The following is a 25327-nucleotide window of genomic DNA, read 5'->3' on the forward strand; positions in this document are numbered from 1 at the left end:
AAAATTCCCTATGATTTAAAATTATCCACTACTCCCTCCCTAATCTTTCCAGGTGAAATCGACATCTCCATCTTCAAAACAGGTAACATCCTCATACAAGCCGCTGAATCACACCCCACCATCTTTGAGCTCCACTTCAGTACCTTGTCTCACCACCTAGACAAAACTATTCCTAAACTTCCGTATACCCAACCGCTCAACACCCCCCTGTCATCTCTACAGCCAATGACATCTCCCAACCTCTGTCTTCCAAACATACTCTCCCTCCAGTGATCCTCCCTCTTGATGACATCCCCACTGCACACCCCCTCTCCCAACCACTTACATGCTCCAATGAACCTTCCCCCTCAACCCCTTCTATAACAACTAACCCTTTCCACCCGCCTGGACGCCACAGCCTGAATCCCTATCCCTCAACCCTGGATCTCCTATCATTCCACCCCCGGCTCCACCTTCACCCTCTCCTAACCCTCCATCACAACCCCCAAATTTCTCCTCACCGCTAATCCCAGACGCAATCTTTCTTCACACTCTTTATGCCCTCATATTATCACTCTCCACATACCCTAAGATCTCTAATCTTGCGTCCTCCATCATTACATCATCCACGCCTAACAGCCTTAACTCTACTCATTCCACCACCCTTGAACTCACACACCCTTCACACAATTGCCCCCTGTCTACAACAAACATCATCCATTCCCTCTCACCCTCTTCCCCCTTCAGAGATCCCCTCTCCCCATAACCCTGACTCTCCACAACATTGAACGCAATCTCTCTTTATTGGCATCTGATCTCTCTCGACTGAGAGAACATTTTAAATCCCTCAGCTCTGGAACCCGACTCTCACATGCAAATTCCCCTCACCCCAACCGTAAAATCCCTGCCAACTATAATCATCATCATTGGAATACTGCCCCCTCATCAACCATATGGCTATGCCGTGCCGCACCTTGAACCACCTCTCCCCATTTGACCTCTCCGCCCTATGCAATTCCTTCCATCCTAATACTTTAATCAACAACCCACCTCCCCTCCACTCCAACATCCCTGTCATTCTATGGACCGACAAAATTCCCTCCATTTTCGCTTCCCCCAGACCCCCTCTATAACTCACCTCCATCCACTCCTGCACTCCCCCCTTAATAACCCCAATTCACTCGCCTGCATGCTTATTAACTCTCGATCTGCCGTACGACACGCCACTAAAATCTCTGAATCTATCCTTAGTGAATCCATTGACATTGCGTTCCTCAAGGAGACTTGGCTCAATGACCATTCAACGAGCATGCTTGATCTACCCCCCCCCCCCTGGATACTCCATACTCAGAAAAGACAGACCTGACAGAATAGGAGGCGGCCTGGCCATAATCTTCGAAAACGAACTTCAGCTCTCCCTTATTAACAGCTCTGGCCACTCCACCTTCGAATACCTCGAAGCTGAACTTAAAGTTCAAGGTCCCCACTATATTCGGTTACCTACTATCTACCGCCCTCCTGGTGATCCACACCCCTTTATTGAGGAACTTTAGGACGTGATAACTCAATCCTCAATATCCAATTCAAAACATCTCTTCCTTGGAGACCTCAACCCTCACTTGAATGACGCCAATGATTCCACTACCACCCTCTTCTCCAACCTTCTCAAGATCAATGACCTCAAACAACTATGTCAGTCCCCCACCCACACCAAAGGAGCCATCTTGGACGTCGTCATTACCAACGACGACTTTGCCTTCCTGACCAACATCATCCCCACTGACTGGTCCGACCACCACCTCATACTGTTTACCATTGCTATCCTGCCTCCTCCCCTCCCCTCTAAACAAACTAAACCTATGAAATGGACCAGCAATCTAAATTGTATCCCTCCTGATGAACTGGAGTCCAAACTCCAAGCTCAACAGCGCCTCACTCCTCTCTCACACAAGGCAAATGTGTTCACTGGTCACTTTAATAAAACTGTCACGGATGTCCTAGACCAATTGGTCCCTCCTAAACTTAAAACTTTAAGAAACATCCCTTCCAAATCATGGTTTAACCTTGAACTTAATAACAAAAGACGCTCATTAAGACTAATGGAAAGAACCTGGAGACAGCATCCCTCCCACTCAAACATGACACTCATCAGAATAGCTAGATCTACATACAAAAAAACAATTTTTTAATGAAAAAGCATCCTTCTTCCGTACATAACTCGATCGGGCCAAAAACAGTCCTACAGAACTGTTCAACATTATCCAACACCAAACCTCCTCATCTCCGCCCAACCTGACGGCCCCAACCGCTAGATGTGAAGAAATTGCCCACTTCTTCTCTGAAAGAATTGCCAAAATAGAGCAATCCTTCCTCTCAACTCCAATCCCAACCTACCCCTTACTCTCTCCTGACATCACGTCCAATTCACACTCCACACTCCTGACACCTCTTGGTCTCCCCTCAGACTCACCCTCTTCCCCACCTCACCCTAACCCCTCCTCACACATCCCTTTTCCTATTCTCTCCCTACACCTCCCCCCCCTACTCCGCTCGTCCCCAACCTCCTAAATTCACGACCAAAAACGACTGGCATAATTTCCTCCCTGTCACTGAGCACGAAGTCCACAGCATCATTTCTAAACTAAAACCGTCCTCCCATACCAAAGACCCCCTCCCTTCTAACCTTGTCCAAGACCTAAAACACATCACTGTTCCATGCTGGACCACAAGCATCAATACCTCCCTTGCTACTGGAAGTATCCAAGGCTCCCTTCAAGTGGGTCAAATGATTTCCCCATTATCAAAAACGTGAATGCTGATCCTAATGACTTAAGCAATCTCCGCCCCATCACTAGCCTCCCCCTTGTTTCTAAGACCCTCGAAAAATATGTCTTGCTCCAATTAGACAAACACATCGAAAAATTCCATCTTCTGAACCCCTTACAATCAGGCTTCAGAAAAGGCTGCAGCACTGAAACTGCCATACTCAACATTGCTGATGACATCCACCACTCCCTTGATAATGGTGAGACAAGTCTTCTTATCCTGCTTGATCTCTCCGCAGCTTTTGACACTGTTAACCACTCTGTCCTACTTAAGGTGCTCAAAGATCATTTCGGCCTCAATGGTACTACCCACAAATGGTTAGTATCCTATCTTCAACAACGAACCCAGCAAATAAAAATTCGAGGCTGTCTATCTAACCCCACTCCGGTCAACCTAGGAGTCCCCCAGTGATCTATACTCTGACCCTCTCTCTTTAACATCTTTAAGGAACCCTCACCCTCATTCTAAAACAAGCTGGTATTAATTACCATGTTTATGCTGATGACCCCCAACATTATTATAAGATCAAAACCCACGCTGACATCATACACCTTCATAACACCCTCACTAAAATCCAATCCATTTTAATCATCTCAAACTGAACCGCCAAAAAACTGAAATATCCTCTTCTCCCCCAAAAACAACCCTCTCCCCATCCAAATCTGGATCTCTGACCTCAATGCTCTCAACTGCTCACTCTCCTTGTCCAACTCAGTAAAACCTCTTGGTATCGCCGTCGATAACAGTCTTAACCTCCATGTCCACATCTAAAATTCAGCTCAAGGAGCCCTCTTCACTCTCCGTCATCTCAAGAAAACCAAACCCTTTCTCCCAACTGAAGATTTTAAATGAATAGTTCAATCCCTGGTCCTCTCACGAATTGATTACGGAAATTCCATCCTCACCGGAATCCCCAAGGTACACCTAGCTCCACTTAAATCTGTACTCAACCTTGCAGCCAGGCTCATCACAGACTGCAAACGGTTCAACCACATTTCCTCAGCCCTCAAAACTCTTAAATGGCTTCCCATTGAAGGCAGATCAGCCTACAAAAGCGCATACATCACACACAAAGTCCTCCATCATAATACACCACCTTACCTCGCCAATAAACTCTGACAAGCGGGCAGCACACAACCTCTAAGAAGCACTAACGCTCTTCTCCTTGACCCACCCCTGCTAAAAAAGAAATCCACTCAATCCTGCTCCTTCTCTCGAAATGCCCCTTACATCTGGAATGCCCTTCCCAAAGACGTATGATGCCACCCCTCCTACATCAGCTTTAAAAAAGACCTCAAAATTCATCTCCTGAATAAATCTTGGGGTCTCTACCTGATCCTCAAACTCGATCTTCCAAATCCTATAGGTATTTAACTCTTTTCCATGACTATCTGTTTTCATGATATGTATAACCTCTCTGTTTTACAAGCTGTTACTCCATGAAGTTGTAATTTTGTTTTAAATGTATGTATCTCAGTCATGTTAACCACTCCGATGTTTTTGTTATTTCTTGATGTTGCTATTTGTTTCTTACTGTAACTAGCTTTATCATGTAAAGCGCTCTGCTACCTCACGGTCCAGCCAGCGCTATATATAACCTCTAAAATAAATAAATAAAATAAATAAATAAATGGTGGACTCGCAGGCCACCCAACAAACATCAGATGACCACCATTTTGTTTTTAGATGAAGTTTCAATTGTACATCTTCATTTCTGCAGATGTTCCATGAAGTTTATGAAAGCAGCTGTATTACCTGTTGTCTACGACCACACCCTGTTGCAGCAGCTGTTTCAGCACATGGACTTGTCCAGCCAAGGCGGCCTTGTGAATATGGCCCCAGGATCCCGGAGAGTCGATGGACAACTTAGAGGTGCTTGCTTTGGGTTCTTCTTTGAGGAGCTTTGGTGACTCATCTATGAGCTCCATCCACCTTCTCATGAGCTCAGCTTCGCGTCCCACACCTGTCACCTGTTGAATAAGGGCAGGAACCCTGTCAAAGCAGACTCAATCAAGCATTATACTACCATCAGTCTCAGCCCATTCTAGTGCGCCAGCCTTCAGGAATGACCAAGTACTGAAAAGAAATATATTGTTGAAATAGTGCATGAAACTAAGGGTACCATTACAAAGTCCGCCCGCCACCTCATTCCCAACTGATTCCCAACTGGGAATGCACTGGGAATCCCACCTCATTCCCAACTGGGAATGCACGTTGTGCATTGGCATGCACAAGGTGACAGGCACCGTGCGGTGCCTGCCACCTTGCCCATGCCAATGTAGGGGGGTACCACAGGTACCCCCCAAGAGCACCCCCACCCCCTAACACTCAGAGGCAAGTCTCCGCTGGCATCATAATATGGATGGCGGTGTCTTGCAGACACCGCCACCATATTGTGGCAGTTTTCCCGGCGGAAATGCGGCAGATGGTCTTCCCGTCTGCCACGGACTAGAGGCAGGAGGCATGAGGCTGCAGGCCCACTTCCTTCATTGGTCATGCAAATCTGATGTGCCCGTCTGTTTGCTCATCTACTCTTCATCAGTGACAGAAATCATTTTTGTTTAGCTGGACCTGTGCTGCTCATTCAGGGCGGCTGCCAAACACCACAGCATTCCTTACCAGAGATGAGGGAACCAAGAACCGTCTCTAAGTGGCAGTTCATTTAACAAACTGCTGCTGCCTGCACCAACCAGTTCGGACTGGACTGTTACCACAAGGAACAGGGTGAAGACTGATTTGCATATGGCTGGGTCCAAACTAGGTGGTGTGGTGAGCAAAAGAATGATGGTTTTAACCCAGATCCTTGTGACTGGGGGGTGAATGTTTGCATTGTCCAGCATTCCATCCATCAATTGTTTCTTTTGCATATGTCGCCCTAAGTGGGAAGAATATGCCCAGACATGGGTCCCGTGCTCACTACACCTCTGGATTCAAGCTAGCCTGGCTGAAGAAGGGTGATGCCCTGAAACCGGTCCCAGGATGTTTGTTTCCAATCCAGGAGGACCTGGCTTGGCAGTTCAGGCTGGACTGTTCCCACAAGGAACAGGGTGAAGACTGAATTGCATATGGCTGGGTCCAAACTGGGGTGATGTGGTGAGCAAAAGAAGGATGGATTTAACCCAGATCCTTGTGACTGGGGGTGAATGATTGCATTGACCAGCATTCCGTCCATCAATTGTTTCTTTTGCATATGTTGCCCTGAGTGGGAAGGGTATGCCCAGACGTGGGTCCCGTGCTCGCTACACCACTGGATTCAAGCAAACCTGGCTGATGAAGGGTGATGCCCTGAAACCGGTCCCAGGATGCTTGTTTCAGGTCCAGGGAGGACCTGGCTTGGCAGTTCGGGCTGGACTGTTCCCACAAGGAACAGGGTCAAGACTGATGTGCATATAGCTGGGTCCAAACTGGGGTGGTGAGCAAAGGAATGATGGCTTTAACCCAGATCCTTGTGACTGGAGGTGAATGTTTGCATTTTCCAGCATTCCGTCCATCAGTTGTTTCTTTTGCATATGTCGCTCTAAGTGGGAAGGGTATGCCCAGACGAGGGTCCTGTGCTCACTATACCACTGGATTCAAGTTAGCCTGGCTGATGAAGGGTGATACTCTGAAACCAGTTCCAGGATGCTTGTTTCTGGTCCAGGGAGGACCTGGCTTGGTAGTTCGGGCTGGACTGTTCCCACAAGGAACAGGGTCAATACTGATTTGCATATGGCTAGGTCCAAACTGGGGTGGTGTGGTGAGTAAAAGAATGATGGATTTAACCCAGATCCTTGTGACTGGGGGTGAATGTTTGCATTTTCCTACATTCCGTCCATCAATTGTTTCTTTTCCAACTATGATGTCACAAAACACTTGTAATAACTGATTATAAGCAGCTGGGTATGTCATTTTCTTATTAGAGGCACCTTTTGTAGTCAGAAGGGGTTAGTGACCATTCAAATACATCTGTAACAACGCCGAACTACTGCAACATATTTGCCAATACAATCAGGTAAGTTACAATGTATTACACTGTATTTATTGGTGTTATGGTTATAATTGTATTGGGGCTGGAAGGGTGTTTTAGGGTACTATGATGGATGCTGTTTAGGGTAGGAAGTGGCTTTTCTTGATCAGGGATGGGTGGTGTATTGGGGTAGTAACGAGTTTCCATGATTCAGGGATTGGTAGTGTTAAAGGTTTGTAAGGAATGTTTAGGTTTTTTGGATGGGTCTTGTGTGCAGTAGTAATGAGCTTTTCAGGATTAAGGGATGCAGAGTGTTAACAGGTAGTAAGGGGTCTTTAGCATTCATGGATGGGTAGCGTTATGGGGTACTAAGGAGTTTTTAGGGTTGAAGGAAGGGTCGTTTTAAGGGCATTCATGTTTTTTAGGGTTCAGAAAGGGTAGTCTTATGGGGTTGTAGAGATTATTGTTCAGGGATGTGTAGTTTCAAGAGTTAGTAAGGAGCTTTTAGGTTACAGAGAAGGGTAGTGCTAAGAGTAGTAAGGGTTTTTAGGACTCAGGAATCGTTAGGGTAATGCGATCGTTATTGCTTTTTTTGTTTAGGGATGGGTAGTGCAAAGGGGTTGTTCTTTTTTATGGTTTGTGGATAGGCTGTGTTAAGGATTTGTTTTAAAGGCTCAGGGATGGGCGGTGCACAGGGGAAGTATGGAGTTTTTATGGCGCTGGAATGGATGATGCATGGGGTAGTAAGATGTTTTTAGGGCTGCTAGATGGATGGTTTTTTGGGCTAATATGGATTTCTTAGGACTCAGGGATGGATGGTGCAAACCGGTAGTTAGGAGTTTTCTGGAGCCCAGGTGTATAGGGGCAGCAGTGTTTTTTTAGGGTTCAGTAATGGGTAGCACTGATGGCTAGAAAATGTTTTATTTTCCATTTAGGAAAGGATAGTGTTGAGGGGTGGCATAAGTATGTAAATGTAAGTGTACTTATATAGCGCAAACCTGTCACCCAAAGGGCATCCTGGCGCTTGCTTAGGGAACCCGTCCTGGTATTCCCCTGTGAGAAACCCCGGCAGGGTGTCCACAAGGTGAAAGCCAGGCATCCCGCCGCGAGGGGCCGTAGTGGAGATTAAGCAAGCTATTGCCCAGAGTTGCAGAGTGTGACCCCGTGATTCGAGTAGGCACAGGAGCGAGAATTGTCGAGTCCGTGGAATTTTTGAGCCCGAGACCCGCCGAGGCGGGGAATCGAACCCTGGTCCACGGTCGATCTCAGCTTCCGGGTCTGCCGCCTCTAACCACTGAGCCACGCTTCTCCAAGTATTTTAGGGGTTAAGGATGCGTAGTGGTCAAAGATAGTATGGATAAATTGTTTTGCTGAGGTTTCCTTTTTAATGGTAAACGTCATTGTGGTGAAAATAAATGTGCTATAAATAGTTGTTATTGTGCTTGCGTGCAAAGGGTAATGCATGGTGTTAGTTTTCAATGTAGTAACCTATATTCATCATCATCATCATCAAAGCTTTATTTCGATATACAGGGTATCATAAAAGCACATAAAAATATAAAATCACAATTCATTAACAATGCATTTTTAAAAAGGTTACAGTAAAAATCATTTCTGTTACAATAAATAATTTAAAAATGTATTAAACTTTAGCAGCTTTGTGTGGATTTATAAATGTAAAAAAATCAACCAAAAGTCGGATCATCTAGTAGCCTTCAGCCTAATCAACCAGGCCCAACTAAGAAATTTGGCCACCCCACACACTAAGGTTGTGCTAACATCTGCCATAAGAATTCTAAGTGCAGCGGAGTGGTCCCTGGTTCCAAGCAATAGGCACACAGGTTTAAGCCACTTTTGTCTAGGTTTAGCATAGGCTGGGCATACAAAGAAGACATGAGGGATATTTTCAATGGTGCCTTCACAGAAGGGGCAGTCAGGAGAGGTTTGGTGCGGGGGCTTCCACTTACTAGTATGGTCACGAAGGGGGAGTGTTTCCAGCCTAAACTGGATAAAGAGGGATCAATCAATCAATCAATCAATCAATCAATCAATCAAAGCATTTATAAAGCGCGCTACTCACCCAGAGGGTCTCAAGGCGCTGGGGGGAGGGGGTCCGCTACTGCTCGAACAGCCAGGTCTTGAGCTGCTTCCTGAAGGCGAGGTGGTCCTGGGTCAGGCGGAGGTGGGTCGGAAGGGAGTTCCAAGTCTTGGCGGCCAGGTGGGAGAAGGACCTTCCTCCTGTGGTGGCTCTTCGGATGCGGGGGACGGCGGCGAGGGCGTGGTTGGTCGATCGAAGCTGGCGTTTGGGAACGTAGAAGTTGAGGTGGCTGTTGAGGTATCCTGGGCCTTGGTTGTGTAGGGCTTTGTGTGCGTGGGTGAGGAGCCGGAAGGTGATTCTCTTGTTGACCGGGAGCCAGTGCAGGTCTCTCAGGTGTCCGGAGATGTGGCTGCGTCGGGGGATGTCCAGGATGAGTCGTGCTGAGGTGTTCTGGATCCGCTGGAGTCTCTTCTGGAGTTTGGCGGTGGTTCCGGCGTAGAGGGAGTTGCCGTAGTCCAGACGGCTGGTGACGAGGGCCTGGGTGACCGTCTTCCTGGTCTCGGTGGGGATCCATCGGAAGATCTTACGTAGCATGCGCAGGATGTTGAAGCATGACGAGGAGACGGCGTTGACTTGTCTGGTCATGGAGAGGGAGGAGTCCAGGATGAAGCCCAGGTTGCGTGCGTGGTCTGTGGGTTTGGGTGCGCTGCCCAGGGCGGGGGGCCACCAGGAGTCGTCCCAGGCAGAGGGTGAAGATCCAAGGATGAGGACTTCTGTCTTGTCCGAGTTCAGTTTCAGGCGACTGTTCATCATCCACTTGGCAACGTCTGTCATCCCTTCGTGAAGGTTGGCTCTGGCGGTGACGGGGTCGTTGGTGAGGGAGAGGATCAGCTGGGTGTCGTCGGCGTAGGAGATGATGTTGAGGTTGTGCTGGCGTGCGATGGCTGCGAGGGGGCTCATGTAGACGTTGAAGAGTGTTGGGCTGAGCGAGGAGCCTTGAGGGACGCCGCAGATGACTTCGGTGGCCTCCGATCTGAACGGGGGGAGGCGGACTCTCTGTGTCCTTCCGGCGAGGAAGGAGATGATCCACTCCAGTGCCTTCTCCTGGATTCCGACGTTGCTGAGGCGCTGTACTAGGGTACGGTGGCAGACAGTGTCGAAGGCCGCAGATAGGTCCAGGAGGATGAGGGCCGCTGTTTCTCCGTTGTCGAGCAGGGCTCGGATGTCATCGGTAGCTGCGATCAGGGCGGTCTCGGTGCTGTGGTTGGCCCGGAAGCCAGACTGCGAGAGGTCGAGGGAGCCGTTCGTCTCAAGGAAGGCGGCCAGTTGCATGTTGACGGTCTTCTCGATGACTTTTGCCGGAAACGGGAGCAGCGAGATGGGGCGGTAGTTCTTGAGGTCGGTGGGGTCGGATGATGGCTTCTTAAGTAGGGCGCTGAGTTCGGCGTGCTTCCAGCTCTCCGGGAAGGTTGCGGTGTCGAAGGAGGTGTTGATGATGTCCCGCAGGTGGGGTGCGATGACAGCGTCGGCCTTGTTGAAGACGTGGTGAGGGCAGGGGTCTGTCGGAGATCCGGAGTGGATGGAGTTCATCGTGTGGATGGTGTCTTCGGTGCTGATCGTGGTCCAGGCGCGGAGGGTGGTGGTGGGGGGCGGTGGTTCGGTTGTGGCGTGCGTCGGTTGAGTGCTGAAGCTGTTGCGTATGTCCGCGATCTTGTTGTGGAAGTAGGAGGCGAGGGAGTTGCAGAGGTCTTGCGAAGGGGTGATGTCGTTGTTTCCGGTGTTGGGGTTGGAGAGCTCTTTCACGATGTTGAAGAGTTCCTTGCTGTTGTGTGCGTTGTTGTCCAGTCGTTCCTTGAATGCGGTTTTCTTGGTGGTGTGGATCAGCTGGTGGTGTTTTCGGGTGGCGAACTTGAGGGCAGTCATGTTGTCCGGTGTTGGGTCTCGGCGCCAGGTTTTCTCGAGTGCTCTGCAGTTCTTCTTGGAGCTCTTGAGTTCAACGTTAAACCATGCTGCTTTCTTGCTGCCGGGTCGGCTCGGCGGGGTCTTCAGAGGGGCGAGGTCGTCTGCGCAGTCGCTGATCCATTTCGTGAGGTTGGTGGCCGCTTGGCTGGGGTTCGTAGTGCTGGTGGGAGGGTTCTTGCTCAGGGAAGCGGCGAGCTGGTCTGCGGTGATCTTGTTCCAGCTTCTGCGGGGAACCTGTTGCTGGTGATGGTGGAACGTGGTCCTTCTGAAGCTGAAGTGGACGCAGTTGTGGTCCGTCCAGTGGAGTCCCGTGGCGTGGCTGAAGGCGATGTCCTTGCTGGAAGAGAAGACCGGGTCGAGTGTGTGTCCGGCGTAGTGGGTGGGGGTGGTCACCAGTTGCTTGAGTCCGAGGTTGGAGAGGTTGTCCAGCAGGGTGGTGGTGTTGCGGTCGTTGTTGTTCTCCAGGTGGAAGTTGAGGTCCCCGAGGAGGATGTAGTCGGCAGAGAGGAGGGCGTGCGGGCTGATGAAGTCGGCGATGTCTTCGCTGAATTGCGTGCGTGGTCCCGGGGGTCTGTAGATGAGGGTGCCTCTGAGGGTGGTCTTGGGGTTGACGTGGATCTGGAAGTGCAGGTGTTCGGCGGGTGCGAGGGTATCGTCGGTGTCGGTCGTGATGCGGATGGTGTTCCTGTGGATGATGGCGATGCCTCCTCCTGTCTGGTTGACGCGGTCCCTCCGGATGATCTTGTAGTCGTCCGGGATGGCGATGGCGATGTCGGGCGCTGAGGAGGCGTTCATCCAGGTTTCCGTGAGGAAGGCGACGTCTGGGGCTGTGGTGTCGAGCAGGTTCCAGAGCTCGACGGCGTGTCTGTGGACGGAGCGGGTGTTGAGCAGGATGCAGTTCAGGTGGGTGCTGCTGGAGTTCGGCTTGGTGGGTGCTGGTGTGGCGTGGGTCCTGTTGCAGGTGAACTTGCAGGAGTGGCAGCTGAAGGGTCCGTGGGTGCGTCTCGGTGTGGCTCGGTAGCAGCCCGGGGTTCGGCCGGTGTTGAGTGCGTTGAGTTCGGTGGCGTCGTAGGTCCGTCTGGTCGGCTTCCGTCGGTGGGGGCCAGTGGTCCTGGCACTGGGCGCGGTCCAGGTGCGGACGGGCGCAGACGGGCTCACCTTCGGCGCTCATTCGGTGCTCCCGCTGCGCTCGTCCGCTGCGCGGTCGCTGAGGGGGCGTCATAAGAAGGGAGCCGGGAGGGAGGGTCCGCTGGGAGGCGGGAGCTGCTGACCAATCGGCCGGCGAGGGGGCGGGGCCGCAGGCAGGCAGCGGCGGGAAAGCGGGAGCAGGCAGGCTGGGCGGGCGGGCGGCCCTGTGGCGGCTGGGGCGCGGGTCGGTGTCGGCGGCAGAGGAGACAGGCAGCAGGATGCTCAGGAGGCAGCAGGAGAGGTAAGGAGCGTGGGGGCGACCAGGCCGAGGGCGCAGTGATCTATCTCTTGGTTTCTTAATAAAATCTAGGTAGGGCTCCAGACGAGGCTTTGATTTATGCTGTCGAAACGCCTCAGTCAGCCTACCTAGATTTGGGTCCCTCTGTTCTTGGTCGTCAACCCATGACCAATAGGTTAGCTTAATTTCGGCCTTGGATAACGATATCCCAGGCTCTCACTCTGTTGGTAAGCCCGTTACAAGTAAGAGCTTTTTTTATATTTCTAATCCAACTAATTTTGTGGTCACCACAAAGATTCATAACTTCTCTTAAACCATCTACATACCTTGAGAGCTCCGGGGTCCTCCATAGCCGAGCCCAATATAAAAGGGGGCGTAGAAGGGCTAAATCCTTAATAGAACGGCGACCCAAATCGCTCAAGAGTGGTTTAGTGGGAGTACCCCTCGGGAGCAAAACCAGTTCCTTAAAAAACTTGTTCTCTGAAGAGACAAGGGCATCAATACAATCGAAGCCCCAAAGCTCTGTGCCATAAAGGGCTCAGCCTACAGCTTTCGCTGCATAGATATCAAGAACAGGAGCAATGGGTTTGGAGGCGGATGCGCGATGTTCCCTCCCTAGCACTCCAACTACCCTTTTGTGGCTTAATGCCATTTTATCTATGTGTGGCTGCCATTTAATTTTATCAGAAATTCTAATTCCCAAGTAATCACATTCCTGTACATGTTCCAATTGCACCCCATCCAGGGAAAGGGTGGATCTTAACGACCTACATGGGTTGAAGTAAAGGAGCTTAGTTTTTGAGGTGTTTATTACAAGGCCCCTAAGCTTACAGAACAGACAGAAACGGTCCAGCAACTTCTGCAACCCTGCAGGAGTTTTTGATACCAACAGCGTATCGTCCGCAAAGAGAAGTGCGGGAACTTTATCACCCGCCAATGCTGGAGCATCAGCATTAATATTAAGCAGGAAAGAGACTACGCCATTCACGAATAGCATGAAGAGTGTTGGGGCTAACACGCAGCCCTGACGTACCCCACGATTCACAGGGATTCTGTCAGTTTTTTGCTCCTGTGTACCCCATCTAATACGGGCGTAAGTGCCGTCATGCATGCGTGCCAGAAGATTCACTATGGGTAAGGGAATCCCCATCTCCTCCAGGATCATCCAAAGGCGGTCTTTAGGTCAATAAATGCCAAATAAAGACCGCCTTTGCCAATGGTAACCACCTTCCAGTGTAGGAGCACCAGCCTAAAAGCCTGGTCTATCGTGCCTGTGCAGGCCCTAAAGCCCGCCTGAAAGGGTGAGATGATATTATTCTCATCAGCCCAGGAAATAATCCTCTCCAGGAGTACCCTGTCAACCAATTTCTGTCCTGCATCTATAAGACTAATTGGACGATAGTTGGCAGGGTCCTCCCTGAGGCCCTTCTTATAGATAGGGATCACTTCAGCCGCCTTCCATGAACTGGGGACAGGTGAGCCTTCCAACAAAGCATTCGTTAAATTTACAAAACAAGAGGCCTAGCCTTCAGGATTAGCTCAAAAGGTGCTGTTGCAAGGATTCTGCTCAGGAACAGAACTATGCTTGGGACCATAGAACATCACTAGATAGGGACTGAGCCACTCTATCACCTCAGTACCATGAGCCCAAGTCCGACTAGCTATAGTGTCTCACTTGCCTTCCTACTCATATCTAGAGAGAGAAGTGAATTGACAACCCAGAACACAACACTCCCGATCCTCTCAGTGATAGCGGTAACAGGACACCCCTTTTCGTTCACACTCCTGTACTCTTCCACAACAAGATATGAAAGAGTCACGAAGGAAGTTTGAAATGTTTATTTAAACTATTGTGCTCTAGAATGCAGTATACGTGCCACAATCAGAATAAAACTACCTAGGAAAAATACCATCAGCATAGTCAGTAAACTGTTTATTATGAAAAGACCTGTCATATTATAAAACAGATTAGCCTAACCCAGCTCCCCTTCCACAGAAGCAAAATTATTATATATGAAAGATCTCTGTGATTAGTAGCAGACCCTTTTACCTTAGCATACACAGATGGACGTTCTACATCTCAGATACAGCCGTGATCTTCTTTCAGAAAAGGTCTCTCTCTCTGTTACATAATTGTGCATACCTATATGGCTAGGTGTACATGCTCATAAACAACAGCTGCATTCTTGTGTTGTGGCTAGGTGTTAGGTCCTGACCAGAACAAAATAACAATGGACATTGTTGTTTGACCTTGTAGGATGAGTTCAAACTAAATCCCAGGAAAGAACAGAACGAGAAAACAACTGCAGGTTCTGTGTGAAAATACAATGCAGCACAAAGGCAAACATGTTTATATAGTAATTATATAGTAATGTGTGTAAAGCAAATGCTGCCTGTGTCATGCATAGTTATGCTAAGATAGGGAAAACTGCAATGAGCAATGGACAGAACATATGGCAGTGCCTGCAATAAGAAAATACAAGCATTGGCAGGGCCACACGGTTTCTCTTAGAATTGAAAGTGCCTCTTTATTTGTTTAGGCAATTATTATATCATCATAAATGCACTCAGACACTCATCCTTCCACTCAGACACTAATTTAGCCTCCTGCTGACTCATTCTTGCAATCACCCACTTACCCATGCACATTAAACGAATGCAAAAGCTCAGCATTCAGTCAGAAATAACGTTATTCGCTGACACAACATCAGCATAAAAAGTATTCTACAGATATATACATACAGAGATAGAAAGAGCAATTATTAAAAAACTTTAAAATGACATGAATTCGAACATAATTAATAAACATCAGCTAAAAGGAAAACATTTGCTTGTAAGTATACAAAAATATTGCACAACCCAATGCCTTAAGTTGCATATTAAATATCAAGATGACAGTTTGATCTTCTTTTGCTCAAAGCAGATAAGAGAAAGGAGGCCAAAGAGAAACAGGTAAATGGTTCAGACAATAACTGTAGATAATATAAGGCCACACAACATTGTTTAAAATTCATTTTACGAATAAGGGGAACATTTTTTTTTCTTTCTTCGCTATAAAATTTACAAAGGAATAAAAAACGGAGTTCATTCTGGGGTGAACGCTTGTCACAAGGGCAAAAAGGGAGTGCAGTATTGCATAAGTTTTGGGTGGATGGCCTAACATGAGGGGGATACAATTTTGACGAAATCTCATTAAAATGTATCTATGTTGAGGGTTTGTGACAAACGATAGATAAGTGGAGTTTATATTGGTTAGACATATGCTTAGGGCAGCACAGTATAATATAACTGTAGAAAGTTTAGAGTTAATATTGTGTCTCTTCGCCTGTAGGTGGACCAGTGGATGAGTTTTCAGTTCCTTCTTGGATATTGACCGGCGCATCTTTGGATCCTCATAGAAATAATGCAGACCAACCTCACGAAGATTGGATTCAACACAACTTAGCCATCTTATTTTACTTGCCCCATTCAGTTTGAGGAGGTCGTTTATAATATCTCTAGTCAGTGAGAGGGTTTCCTTGCGCAAAACTGAGTGGCACATCATAATTGGTGCAATACAAATCTTGTCAATGATGTAAGGAACTCTCAACTCCAAGTGGCAGTTATAATTAGAACACAATTGGGGTAGGGAGACCAGATGTTTCCGAAAGGCATCTTCTATGTGCTGAAGTTTAGAGGCATCAGAGATGCCTCAAACGCCTGCACCATAAGAGGCGACAGGTAAAGTTTTCGCCTCATAGACCTTTTTTATCACTTCAGTGGGTTTGGTCCCAAGTTTTTTCACAAATCTAAAAAAGGGCCCTAATATTTTTTGCCATCAGTGTTCCCCTGTTAGAGACCATATTTCTCCAATTAGTATCCATGTGTATGTCTAATTTCACCCCTCAACAATCATATGCAAGACAAATTAGAAGAATAAATGTCGAAAAAAGTAAAAATGCTTCCTAAAACAAAACATAGCGGTAAGCAGCTGTCTTTCAAGGATATTATATGTAGTATATTGGTTTTTTAAAAAAAAACTTTATTTATTGAGATTATCAAAGTGCGGTACAGGTGCAGTTTCACAGGCAGCAATCCTGCAGAGTATATACAACATAACACTATGTCAGGTACATAGACAATAACATGAGGGTTGAACCTCTCTCAGCGATATTCATTATGACAAGCCATATCATCAGTTTGTGTATTCACATCAACCTGTTGGTCCATTCAATAGTTCATTTTCAAATGCAGGTCATCACTATAGCAACAACGTACCATCAATGAGCTCACAATAATACATAAGCGTATATCCATACTTCTTTCTCATTACCATCGCACTATGTCAACATTTGTATCCCAAGACTGTATGATCTGTAACCCATAGCGCCAGGTCATAGTTGACTACTATTCTGTAGCAGTGCTTACATCTTCTTGAGCCTCAACCTGCGATGTAATAGGGTGTTCTACAAGGTAGCTTTTCAGGGGGTCCCATATATCCTTAGGCCTATTTCGCATCGGTTGTGTTTCTGCATATATCTTATTTTGGTCTTGGCAATAAATAATATCAGTTAACCAATCCTTAAATTTGGGGGCTCTTCCCCTCCCCCAGCGGCATGCAACCCTACTTTTCGCAAGCAGTAAGGCAGTGTCAACAAACTTCCTAGTTAATTTAAGTATCTTCAGCGTGTATCCTAGTAACATAATGAGGGGGTCTCTGTCTAGGACCTCGCCTATCATCTCCTGCAGTGCTGCGTGAACCTGTGTCCAGTAGGCATATACTCCTGGACATTCTCATGCCAGGTGCAGAAAACCTGCAACCTCTGCTCTGCATCGGTCACATCTGTCATTGTCTGTCAATTGAAATCTCAGTTTTTTGACTGGTGTGTAATATACCCTTTGCAGGAATTTAAAGTGTATAATCTTTAGTCTGCAGCTAGAGGAAATGCTAGCTGTGATGGATGTATGTTTTAACAACTACTGCCTAAACCACGAATACCTTAACCACGAAGGCTTAACAACTACCAATTTAAAATCACTACATTTTTTACGAGTTCCTAAACCACTAATTAATCCACCTCGTGACTGGCCAATAGATGGCACTGTTGTAATAACAATACTTCTGTGCGTGATTCGAAATTGTAGTATTTGATTTGTTTTGTGATAAGAGTTCTTTTTTTAGGTCTCGCGACTTATCAATGCGCGCAAGCGCATTGAGCGGAGCGAGAATTCATGTCCTCAAAATCTTCGTCAAACCAAGGGCTTCTTGCTGCGGTTTTCTTTAAGTTCACGTGAATCACGTGACCAAACAAGCACGCGCATCAGCCTCCCTCCCTCCTAATTGCATTTTTTTTAACGGCCGCACAGCACTTCAAAGGGCTTCGCCCAGCGTGCGCTCTGCGGCTTCTCGGCTTCTCCTCCCCTAATTATTCATGGCTCAGTTTCCCGGCGCACGCATTTGTTCACATTTTTTTGTTCTTGCCTTTCATCTCCTACCCGTCTTATCCCATTGTTAACATTTCCGCACCTCCGTTCGTCTGTCTATACGTCTCTGCTTTATCGCAATCTGCCTTTTCCCACAAGCCTTTCTACTCTGTGTTCGCACTCTGCCTCCTCAGTTTTCTCCGCCTCTGTTTCACTGCCAGTCTTTCATTTCCGCACCTCCGTCCGTCTGTCTATACGTCTCTGCTTTATCGCAATCTGCCTTTTCCCATAAGCCTTTCTACTCTGTGTTCACACTCTGCCTCCTCAGTTTCCTCCGCCTCTGTTTCACTGCCAGTCTTTTTTTTGTGACCTTCTCCCCCCCTCTTTCCTTTCAGTCTACCCTAATTTCTCTTTCGTCATGTGCCTATCTTTCCTATTCCTCGGCCTTGACCCTCTCTCCATCCTGTCTCACTTCCTCTGCCTCTTTCTTAGTCACTCTCCGACGTCTCCGTTTCCCCCTTCGAATTTCCATCCTGTCTCACTTCCTCTGCCTCTTTCTTAGTCACTCTCCGACGTCTCCGTTTCCCCCCTTCGAATTCTGCAGAGATGCCACATAACACATCCAAACCAGACTCTGCATAACAACACACCCACTCCAATGTCACATATCATTTGCCACCCAGACCCCAGATAACACATCGAAGCCAGACTCTGCATAATAACACACCCACTCCAATGCCGCATAACACAACCCACCCAGACTCCAGATAGCAGATCCAAACTCGCAGCCTCTGCGCCAGCCCTGCCCGTGAAATATGTTCTTTTACATACATTTTTCCCTTCTATTTTTTTTAATTCTAATTGTTTTCAACCACGTTTTTAAAGTTACTTTTTATAGCAAGTTGTTTCATCATCTTGTTCAGCTTTAGAATTCACAAAGGTGACAGTTTTGTAATGGGCTGTGGCAATTTCGCTTCCTAAAACGTCAGAGAAACGCACTTTTGTTTTCCAGCTAAAAGTATTGTATTTCTAACCAATCTCCATGGGGAGGGGTCTGTATACTCGAGGGGGGAGGGAGTGACGTCAGCCTGCACAATTTGAAACAGCGGACGGTGTGGCAGGCCGCAACCTCACTTTAAGAAGGAACAAGCACTGGCGTTGCCAATAGGTCTTGCAGTAGGAAAGTTGGAGCTATTACAATTGCAAATAACAATGCCTTTTATTTTTCTTTTCATTTTAAAAACATAAAGGGCTTTGTCATTTACAAAACCAATAGCTCCAACTTTCCTACTGCAAGACCTATTGGCAACGCCAGTGCTTGTTTTCACTTTTCTCAGAACTGCGTTTAAATGTTTATACAGAGATAGTAATAATGACCTAATGATGTGATTTGTTCTGTAAGTTCATAATATATGATACAATCACTTTAAAACATTTTCTTTTTTAAATTGAAACATTAAAATCAAAATGTATAAGGGTTGTTTTGAAGATAACGTTTTATTATTGGAATATTTATTTAAATGTTACTTTGTAGTGTGTGCTCAAGAATTCATTTCAAATAGCTTTTTTACTTGTGTTATGGCAATGACCAGGGATGTTTGAAAATATAAACTAACTCTACCAATCAGCTTCTGCCAAAAGCATTCTTTTAATGCCTTGTTTTTCCGAAGCGCTTGGGATGAAATCTTCTCTCAAACAACAAGAATAAACTGACGCACATCCTTCTTTTGGCCCCCCTCAGACCATTTCTCACGGATTAATTTCTTTTTACGAACTGTGCCTTCCTCCTTTAAACACATAAAATTGACTTTGCTTTTCTGTGACCACGCTTAGCCTCTGCATAACCCCGAAGCCCAACGTTCATGGGATGATTTATGGGCAATGCAGATACGTGCCACTTATTACCAACCTGGCAGGATGAAGGGGGCGAAGATCGTGTGGCAGAAGGAGCGGAGGGGAGAGACTCGTGGTTTAGGAAAGTTGTGCTTTAGGAAAGTCGTGCTTTAGGAAAGTCGTGGTTCAGGATTCGTTGTTCAGGTAAGTAGTGATAAACACTTCGTTGTTAAGGATGTTTCCCAGCTGTGATACCACAACAATAAGCCCATTGCAGATCATCGATTTCGATGCCTGTGTCATCACTCCATTGTCTGCGAGCTTTACACTGCATGCCTGCGCATTGCGTCCTTATAACCCTATAAATGTGGGAGACCAGATGGCGCCCCTCCGCAGACGTCAACATAATCTGTAGTGGCATCACTGTGTCTGGCTCAGCAGGAAATTGTGGCAGTATACTCTTCAGTCCTTGTTTAATCTGACATAATAGAATATTTCGAGAGGTGTGGGTTGATGTCCCTGAAATATCTGGTCCCTACTTTTAAATTGACTGTTCAGGAATAGATCTCCCCATTTTCCAATGCTCATTCTCTGACACATTTTTTTAAACCCACCTTCCTGAAGCAGTGTCAGTTGGGGATCATAAGCAAGAGTCAGGTCTGGCGCATATAACAATGGGAGATGCAGTATCTTAAGTATTCGCCGCCAGGCGTCTACCGTACAGGTCACTGTGGTGAAAGGTGTTTCTACCGCCTCTACAGGGCCATGTATGATGCCCTTCAGGGGTAGGGGCCTTGCTATCCAGTCCTCTACTGACAGCTGTGGCATGTAGGGAGTTGGTGCGATCCAGTGATATGCATATTGTGCCTGTGCACTCAGATAATATACAAAGAAGTCAGGAACATCGAATCCCCCATTAGCGTATGGTTAAGTAACGATAGACCATGCTAGCTGTGGCTGCTTACCTCCCCAGAACAGTCTCAGCAGTTCCAATCTCAAAGTCCTAAAAAAATAGGCACCTGGGTAGTATGGAATATTCTGAAAAAGGTACAAAAACCTAGGCAGGACAACCATTTTTATAAGCGAGGCTCTGTCCGCCATGGACAGTGATAATGACTTCCAACGAGTGACATCGTCGGTTAATTTCGTGATCGCCGTGCCATAATTCAACCTTATCGTTTCTTCCTTGTCTATAGCCACCTGGATACCCAAATATCGGAGATCCGAGCTACACCAGTCCAGCGGGAAGTCCATTTGAAAGCGAGTCACCGCTGGGGTGAGAGGGAAAAACTGCGATTTCTTCCAATTAATTTGTACGCCCGATAAGCGTCCAAATACTATGAATTCGCGCAACAAGGGATTAAGGTTAGACTGGGGATTGGTAACATACAATGTCAGATCGTCCGCATATAGGGAGACATCGATCTGCCGTTGGAAGCATTTAAATGCACTTTGCTTGTGCAATTGTCTAATACGACAGGCTAAGGGCTCAATGGCAATTGCGAAAAGCAAAGGGGAAAGCGGACATCCTTGCCTGGTGCCTCTGGTGATAAGCATTGGATCAGATAGCCCCCAATTAATAAGCACTTTTGCCGTGGGCTCTGTGTAGAGCAGTTTGATCCAGGCAGTAAATAATTTAGGGAACCCCATTCTGTTTAGAACGGTAAATATGTAACCCCATTCCACGGAATCAAATGCTTTTGTAGCGTCCAGGAATATGGCAGCTACCAGAATTTCTGGCGCTATGGTGCGAATCATAGAGAAAAGGGTACGCAAATTGTGAGTGGTGGATCTACCAGGAACAAAACCAGCCTGGTCCGGGAGTACTATCATAGTCATAAGGAGGGAAAGTCGAGACGCCAGTATCTTTGCCAAGATTTTTGCATCACAATTTATGAGGGACAATGGTCGGTATGAATCGCACTCTGCGGGATCTTTCCCAGGCTTTAAAAGGGAAGTAATCACCACTTCCCGCATTGAACGTGGCAGCACCCCCACTTCTAGTGCATCTTTAAAAACTTCCTTCAACACCGGGGCCATTATGTCTATGTAACATTTATAAAATTCGGCCGGGAGGCCATCCAGCCCAGGGGCCTTACCGTTTTTTAATGATATAATAGCATCCCGTACCTCTTCTAGCTCCAAAGGGGCACTGAGAAATTGTCTGTGCGTATCGCTTAACCAGCATAACGCCACGTCGTCTAGGAAGTCATCAAACCTCACCTCACCTTTCTGCTGTGTAGTGTATAAACTGCTGTAATGATACTTAAACCGGTGTAGAATACTCTTAGTATCTTGACATTTCCCTCCCTCTGGTGTAAGCACTTCTAGTATGTGCGTGCTATATCGAGGGTTTTTTGTGAGTTCTGCAAGCGCTCGCCCTGGTCGCTCTCCCTCGCAATATCGTCTAGCGTTCCAATGCTTACCCCTGAATTTAATCTCTCTAGCTGCTTCCTCTTCATATTGCGTGAGTTTGTCTCGAAAGTCTTTATGACACTGCCCCATTACTTCCTGTGTCATTTTTACCTCTAGTTCTTTCAGTTCCCGTTCCAGTTTTCTTATAGTGTCTTGAATGGCCCTCAGTACCCCACAGCTCTTGGAGATGCAGTACCCTCTGATCGTTACTTTAAAAGCCTCCCATATCGTTTCCACCTCTTCCACAGATCCTTTATTCCTGGGGAAAACGCTGCAATCTCCTCTCCCAATTCCACCTTAAAGACCTCATCCAGCAATGCTGTAGGTTGAAGGCGCCATGAGGGCTTCGTCTTGTCATACCCGGGCCTGCTAATTTGGACCAACAGTAGACAGTGATCCGAAAATGTCCTCGGCAAATGTATTACCTTACCCAGATCCACACTCAATCCACGAGACAGCAGGCAGTAATCAAGTCGAGCCCATGTGTTGGAATATGCGGTGAAGTGTGTCCCCTCTCTAAGTGTAGCGTGAGCAAACCTCCAGCTATCGATCAATCCACCCTCTTCCATTATGCCTCTCAACACATCTCTGGCTCGTTTATTGTATTGGGCACACCCATCCGACCTGTCCATTCCTGGGACCATAGCTACATTGAAACCCCCCCCCCCCATATTACATGCATGGAACCTATGTTGACCACTTTGCCCCATATTTGTGTGAAGAAATCAGGCGTATCTACGTTAGGGGCATAACAATTTACTATCGTGACTGTGTCAGTGCCAAGTCTGCCCCATATTAGGACATATCGCCCCTCCGAGTCCAGCTGTTCACCCAGCATCACAAATGGCACAGTTCTCTTGATTAGTATAGCAGCACCTCTTGCGTATGCAGAATATGAAGAGAAACTTCTGACTGCCGTCCATTTGCCAGCAAATGTGTAATTAGCACGTGGAATGAGGTGTGTCTCTTGCAATAGCGCGATTTGTATGGAATGCCTGTCCAAGTATGCCAGCACATTTCTACCCTTCCTAGCGTCATTCAGACCCCTTATGTTCCAAGATAAGACGGATATCTTCGACGTCAACCCATCAGCTGCCATCACATTGCATAGTGTCATAACATATCAGCAGGATATAACCGAGATTTGCTTCTATTACTAGAAACCACACATGTCTAGTTAACAGCACCCGTACCTGATTCAATATCATAGAAGAACAACCCCCTTCCCCCTCCCATTGACATTCCCCAACTTTGTCAGACATTCCCCACCAAGTCATTGTCTCCCCCCTAAACAATCCCAGTTCAGTTGTAACCATTAGTAAACCAGTGTCACAATGCTCATGAGCACTGCTTCGTTGTGCTCCCATCCTGCCCTCCCTACCCCCTCCCACTGTAGCATCCCCAACTTGCCAGCTTTCATGACCACCCCCCAACCCTGCAAGCCCAACAACATCCGTGTCGTCATTCAGTACATCGTGTACAATTATGGGGAACACCCTCTGGGGAACAACTCTAGTTGGTCACACTGCCACCTCTTCCTCCCCGGCCCTGCGACCTCGGGACCCTCCGGGCACTTTCGGGGAGGGGAGGTGGGGCCTGGAATACTTTACCACCAGCGGTTCCAGAACTAGGCGTCGGAATAGTCTGCTAGTGCATCCAGCACTCGGTACAGGAGTCAAAACTTCGTACAGTCAATTATATAACGCCTAAGTAAGGCGTTTCACTGCTTCCGGTGATGGGTCCTAGGATTCCTCATCAGTCTCTGGTGCGTGGGCCCGATCCGGCTGTTCCCTAACTGCCGGTCCTCGTTGCGCCGTCTTCAGTGACCGTAAATAGTCTTCCACCAGCTGTGGATTAGTGAAGAACCTTTGCTTGCCCTGGTGGGTCACTCAGAGCCGGGCTGGGTACAGCAATGCATAGTCTATTTGTGCCGCCCTGAGTTTTTTCTTCACCGCTATGAATTTACGCCTCTCTTCCTGGACCATCGGGGTGAAGTTTGGATAAATGGAAAATGTGACTCCTTCATAACTCAGATTTTGTTTAGTACGAGCCGCCTGGAGTGCCACATCTCGATCCCTATAATTCAACAGGCGTGCAATGATAGGTCTGGGTGGGGTCCCAGGTTTCGGTACTGGACCTAGAGATCGATGGGCTCGTTCAACTATGAATTGGGCGGAGAAGGCGCCGGCTCCAATAGCGGATAAGAGCAGTTTTTCAACATATGCTTCCATCCGACCAGTATTTGTTGATTCCGGCACACCTGTGACGCGTATGTTATTGCGCCTGCTGCGCGCTTCTAAATCCTCGTTTTTGGCTGCTATAACCCTCAGCAAATTATCAATTCGCGCCAGCTGTGTCGTGTGCCCCGCCGTGACATCATCGTTAGCAGATATACGTCGCTCCGTTTCCCCTATGCGTTCTTCATGCTGATCCATTTTGTGGACAATGGCGTCCATCCGGGACGACATTCTGTCCACCTTATCCACCACTGTAGCAAACCCCTGCCTGATTTCCTGTAGGAGCTGTTGGTTATGCGTATCCATGGTTGGTGGGACGTTTGTTACTCTCTCATCCCTGCGTGGTGATGTATTGGTTTGACTGGAGCTCGGGTCTTTTTTTGTATTATCAAATGTAAGTTTTGGTTGGCGGGAGTCAGGCCGCCCCATGACTGCGTATCTCTGTGCCCAGCAGAGTCCAGGCTCGTCCTATCCCGTTGCAATTGTCTTTACAGGGTCGCATCGCAGAACTCCACTAGGCTGTCCGAGGATGTTAGGATAAAGCGTCACGATCCTCTGTGCACCCTATACAGGAGTTAGTTTCTAGACCAAGCAGAAGGGGGTGGCCTTGCGCATGCTCTGTGCCCCTTTCTTCCTTGCACTGCCACTGCCAATGCCCATCTAGACGCTGGCCCTGCCGTATTAGTAAGCGCCACACTCGTACCTCCAGCGTAGGCTCTCCGACCCGGGGGGGGGGGGGGGGGGGGCTCAGCCAGCTGCACTTATGCCCAAGTCAGTTGTGAATACTGCGGATCTTACGCAACTCTCACGTATAATATCGATTGTCCAGCCTCCCCCAGGGCCAAGCAATGTAGGCACCCTTCAGTGCGCGTTATGCTCCTTTATGCCAAGAGGCTTCTGGGCTTGTACATGGTAGGTCCACCGTCTGTTGTCTAGACTAAGTCTGGCACCCGTCACTATCCCCGCACTTTCCAGGCTCGGTCCGGGGTATCCGCCGTGTCCCCCTCAGCTGTGGTAATCGGAGGTCAGCCACGCAGCAGCTCCAGCGCCTGTGAGGTACGTTGTGCCTTAACTGCTCTCGCGCTGTTCTTTCGATTCGTGCCCCCCCGCCGATGCACAAACTGCCGCTCTGTCCTCCGACGCTACCTGCGCTGCCGCTTATGTGTCCTCAGAGTAGCCGATCTCTCAGGGCTGGTCCGCGAACAAAGCTCGTGGTGTGCCTCCGAGTGTGCGGCGCCGCGTAAGATCACTACTATGGCCGC

The 25327-nt window shown here is 47.8% G+C and overlaps 1 protein-coding gene across 1 annotated transcript in view; it reads right to left on the minus strand.

The window, feature by feature from the left end:
- Positions 1-25327, minus strand: part of ANKRD65 (ankyrin repeat domain 65) — a 121502-nt gene that overhangs the window by 19878 nt on the left and 76297 nt on the right. The window contains exon 2 of the mRNA XM_078640384.1: positions 4561-4775. Within this exon, the coding sequence (XP_078496510.1) occupies positions 4561-4775 (215 nt within the window). The remainder of the gene's footprint in view (positions 1-4560; positions 4776-25327) is intronic.

This window comes from Lissotriton helveticus, chromosome 5_1 (assembly GCF_964261635.1).
Source record: "Lissotriton helveticus chromosome 5_1, aLisHel1.1, whole genome shotgun sequence".
Classification (NCBI taxonomy): domain Eukaryota; kingdom Metazoa; phylum Chordata; class Amphibia; order Caudata; family Salamandridae; genus Lissotriton; species Lissotriton helveticus.